Here is a 5,000-nt window from a genome sequence, read left to right as displayed (position 1 = left end):
ATACTTATATTTCGAAGAGATAGTTAATGGTGGAGACTGAATTTACCAAGTCTATTGTGTGCTTGTGTAGAAGGGAACAACTTTGAACAAAACGATTACTTTTACTTACAGTGAAACTACATCACGAGTGAAAGAATTTCAGAAAATCTAGCGATCTGCATGGTCATTATGGCTGTTTCGATACCTGTTTCGGTTGTTTCGCAAGTTTCGTTGCGGTGTTTCGATGGTTCCGTACATGTAAGATAATGCCCCGCGCCATATTGAATTCCTAACATTTTTCTAAGAAAGGGAAAACCATAGGACCATCCAGAACGTCAGCTGATTGGTCCGTTGGGCTCTCAAAATAAATTTCACATCGCTAAGGAATATTACACCGTGCAGTCATTCTTTCATCGCATTTAAGAGGAGCGTGCGTCTTTCGAACGACTGAATAATTTTCCAATCACGTTTATGCTCAAAGCAATAGCACTTTCAGATTTTCAGCACGTATACCCTAAACATTACAGTAAAAGCTTCGGCAAGGAAATCAAGGACAACCGCAATTTCTGATGAAGCGTGAAATCACCGGACCGGCCATGGTGACGGCAGACAAACAAGACGTCTTTTACGAAGAATTACTGGGAAAGAAAATGAAGAAAAATACATGGAGACAGTACTGGGTAGTCTTACGAGAGGATAGGCTTGTCTTTATCAGTGAAAGTGAAAGGAAAATCGCGGGAATCATCAAATTGACGGGGGAAACAACGTGCATAGTTTTAGAAAAAAAGGCATCAAAACAAAGTCGCTCGAAGCAGCCGTTGACATCGACGCTGGAAAATATAAATTCAGAGGACGAACAATGGAAATTCAAGCTTTTCGGGAAAAGAGGGGTTCATCTTTTAAAAACCGACTGCAAATCCAGCTGTGAAAAATGGACGGAAGCTATTTCGCGTGCCGTTCAAAGTCTCATGAATAATGCCGTAAACATCACGAACATCACGACGTCGATAACAGGTGACGCCAGTGGAAGGAAAAACTTTAAGTATCTTCTTCAAAGAAACTTCAAAAACGTGCGGACGAAAATGTTTGGTTATGCTGCTTTATTGGAGGAGGACCTAGAGACTGATAACCCAGAAGAAGATGTTATGTCAACTGGCTTTCCGAATACAAAGTTACGGCGGTCAACTCTCAGCATGCGGAGAATTAATTTCCTTAATAAGCATTTGCTCTCGGGAGGAAACGACGTGAACTATGCATTATTACGGTAGTGAAGACATAACAGAGCAATAAGACATTGCCGCAAATTAGCAAGAAAATTATAATGGAAATATCAGAGAAACTATGCATTCTTCGCTGTTAGTTCTAAGCAACTACAAAACCAACTACACCATCCTGGCTAAAATATTTATCAATTCAAGTTGTTGACAGTTTCACTTAGCCTGTACCTCGAAACCAAAATGTTAATTGATACCTTACTTTTTGCACGAGTCGGATATTCAAATTGACAGACTAGCTTTTGCCCACAACCATTGTTTCCGTTGATTGTTTAGATCAATTTGTGACGTAACCCTAAACTTATGACGCATTAAACTGTAACTTGTCACGCAACGGCATGCAGAAACCGCTGCGGGAAGTTGAATAGGCCTTTAATTCAGCTTGAAAGAGAGGTTCTGAGGCCAACGACAAAGGCAAGCTAAGTGGATGATATGCAAATATTTTTCACATTCATTCCAGCGTGTTTCTATTGTTTTTGTGTGAATATTTGATGTTTCGAAAATGGTCTATTGAATTCTACTTCTTTCCAGGACGCTTCACGCAACATTTCAATGAATTTTTCAAGCATGGCACAGAGTAGCATATGTCATGCAAGTATATGACATCAGCCTATGTAAATGTTCCTTTACCCTTATGTGATCATTCAAAACGAAACAAGTTGCAGGAAATGTTGCCTATAATAGTAATGATAGAAATAATAGTAATATTAATAGTAATAATAGTAATAATAATAATAATAATAATAACAACTTTATTCATTCAATGCAATGAAAGGGAGAGATACTATATGAGGGTATCTGCCTGGATATTAGTGATCTAGAATCGATTTTGATGATGATGGGAGGAAAACCGGAGTACCCGGAGAAAAAGCCTTGGAGTCAGATTGAGATCGACTAAAACTCAGCCCACATACGACCTCGAGGCCAAAGTTGAATCTGGTTCACAGAGGTGGGAGGTGCGGTTGATAACCACTAAGCCATTCTGACTCCCGTAACACCCGTCAAGCAACTGGTTTTGCAATGGAAGAACTTTTGCAGCAACAAAATTGCCAGACAGGTTGCAAGAGTAAAAGTGCTGTGAAGTGCTACTATGATCAAAAAATCAATTCTTCTTTTTCTTTGGATTTTAAAACTATGTTACATATGGGCCATACCCCGTGGCCACCTAACAAAGTTTTTTTTAAAAGTTATTCGCCAATCAGGGTGTGCGAATTTGATTGACAGTCACCCCACCTTGCAAAGTTTGCACGGTTATTAGTTGAACACCGTTGCATGGGTTGTTGAGTTGACATAATGGTTGTTTACCATTTACCCAAAAAATCCGGAAATTTCGGTTCCGGAGAAAACGGGATTTCTTGAAAGGTAGTCCAAAATCCCAAAACGGAATTTCCAAACGGAAAACATGCTTACCATTTGCATTCCCCCACGATTTTGCCTCCCTCCAGACTCTCTCTGTAAATTTGAACAAACTTTGTAAATGGTACACGCTGATCCCAACCAATTTTCTCATTCGGGAGTTTTTGCTTACCATTTGAACAAACCTGGTACCAACCGGTTTCTGTCTGTAAATTGTAAACAACCACTTACTCGTAATAGACCATTTTCAAATTCTCACGGCTGGACTGGATCTAGCATGAAATGGAGGCTAATGCAGGCAAACCTTTTCAAATGCAAATTTTAAATTTGTCCGCATTAGCCTCCATTTCATGCTAGATCCAGTCCAACCGTTAGAATACGAAACTGGCCTATTGTCAAATGTGATAGTTTGTTGGGTGGCCACGGTAAGGCGTGTTGCACTGTAATTTAACACTAAGTGACCCTAGTTTTAAGCCTTGATTTCAAAAAGACCCAATTTTCCTGTTTAATGGTCCACCATTACTAACTTTAAAATCTTGTGAGAGCTGAATCAAGGAGGAAACAAGTGATTTCGAAGACTCACTAGTTTAAGAATGCAATTGGTGTGTATGTGGCTGAATGAATATGCAGCCCAGGAGTTTTAGGCTCTCAGACTTTTAAATCGTGTTTTTGCATGTATAATAAGGTGCATTTTCAGCTAGTGAGTAAATGATGTCACTTTTCCCCAGATCCATACATCTGAAGTTTTGAGCGTGAGTAATGGCGGACCATGAAATCCAAAACTTACTCTCAAAGTAAAAAACGTTTGGATGAAAAGGCTACCCAAATTTTAATAGTAGCACTTCAATAGTCTCTTAGCTTGAGTTAAGTGAAGACTGAATTAGGTACGTATCGTTAATTTTAATAACCTAATTTTGGGACCAAGTCTTACGATAACCTCATAGTCTTTATCTAAGAAAATTGGGAGTGTCCTGTCTGAAAATATATGTACTCATCATTCTCAGCAAGGAACACATTAATGAAATTAATATCAGAGTTATTTGAGACATCATATAAGTGCAAATGTAAATTGTTGATGGCGTAATGAACTCATTAGATAGATGATAAGGCTCTATGGTAGAATCCTATGGTAGTTGTCATTATCTCTTTCCTCATTGCCTAGCAACCGATTTATCTAACATCATTCCCAGGGTCTCTCTTCTCTGCCTCCATTGTAGGTTCATTGACCCTGAGAACGAGGTTGCCAGTTTATCATGGCATCATAGGATTTGAAAGGTGATGGCTTTGACCTGCCAGGATGAGACAAATAAATTACCTACCTTTCCGTCGGTATGTGTTGGCTGAGTTAACACTATTTATTTGCAGCCTTTTTCAAAGACATTTTTCACCTTCCTACAACCCATGGGAACGAGGGGATACTAATCTAGGCCCAGTCCTTATCTGAGGAAAAATCGTCCGCCATTTCCGCCATCTTCATTATCGTAGTTACAGCAAACATGGGAAAGAATCGAAAGAAAGGTAAGGGCTTTATAAAAGCGCTTTTTGCGTTTTTTTTTTTTTTCATCTCATGGCTGAACTACAGACTTCACGGCCACATGTAGAGACTCAACTGACAAGCCGGCTCGTTTGCCATCCACTGCAAGCTGCCGAGCCAAACAAGCCACCAGTGTGAGAGACCACAATATTTATATGACTCGTTCTTTCATCTACTGCTGAGCCAAACGAGCCACCAGAATTAACATCGCGAAATGATAAATGAAATGAATCATATATCGAATTGCGGATATGAAATCAAGTAAAGCTACATGTATGTTCCTCGCAGTTGTGAACGCAATTTTAGCAATTGCTTAGAGAAGTCTGAAAAATTCACGGGCCAGTTCCTGAAAGGTGTATTAACTCTATTCCAGGGATTGTGCCATATTCCAGGAATCCGTTTATTCCCGGAATAAATTACGTTATCTTAGAATAGCACATTTATCCCTGGAATATATTTTATGCCTGGTAGAATTTATTTCTCCTTCCAAGAACCCACCCCAGGACTTTAAAGGGGCTTGAACCCGTGACCTCGCAATGCCGGTGCAATGATCTAACCAACTGAGCTATGAAGCCACTGATGTTGGGAGCTGGTCATTTGTGAGTTCAAATGTTTCTATGATGAATGCGTCAATGAATGAAATGACAGATGAAATGAACAATATATTGAACTGCAGATATGAAATCAAGTGAAGCGATGGTCCTTGCAGTTATGAACACAGTTGCGGCGAGAAGCCTGAAAAATTCACCTCCCAACATCAGTGGCTTCATAGCTCAGTTGGTTAGAGCATTGCTCCGTCATTGCGAGGTCACTGGTTCAAACCCCATTGAAGCCTTGAATTTTTCCAGCTTCTCTAT

The 5,000-nt window shown here is 39.7% G+C and overlaps 1 protein-coding gene across 3 annotated transcripts in view; it reads left to right on the top strand.

Moving 5' to 3' along the window:
- The first annotated feature begins 381 nt into the window (after nt 1-381).
- LOC138047563 (elongator complex protein 3) overlaps nt 382-5,000 on the top strand; it is a 25,649-nt gene continuing 21,030 nt past the window's right edge. The window contains exons 1-3 of one of the 3 annotated variants that reach the window (XM_068894464.1): nt 1,261-1,667; nt 1,785-1,867; nt 3,827-4,127. In XM_068894464.1, coding sequence (XP_068750565.1) covers nt 4,106-4,127 — 22 coding nt within the window. In that variant the 5' untranslated portion in view covers nt 1,261-1,667; nt 1,785-1,867; nt 3,827-4,105. Of the gene's footprint in view, nt 1,868-3,826; nt 4,128-5,000 lie in introns of those variants that run through there. The other 2 variants (XM_068894466.1, XM_068894465.1) reach the window with 2 other exon arrangements.

The sequence above is a fragment of the Montipora capricornis genome, chromosome 4, assembly GCF_036669925.1.
Source record: "Montipora capricornis isolate CH-2021 chromosome 4, ASM3666992v2, whole genome shotgun sequence".
In the NCBI taxonomy this organism is placed as follows: Eukaryota; Metazoa; Cnidaria; class Anthozoa; order Scleractinia; family Acroporidae; genus Montipora; species Montipora capricornis.
This window is presented reverse-complemented; position numbering and strand designations above follow the sequence as displayed.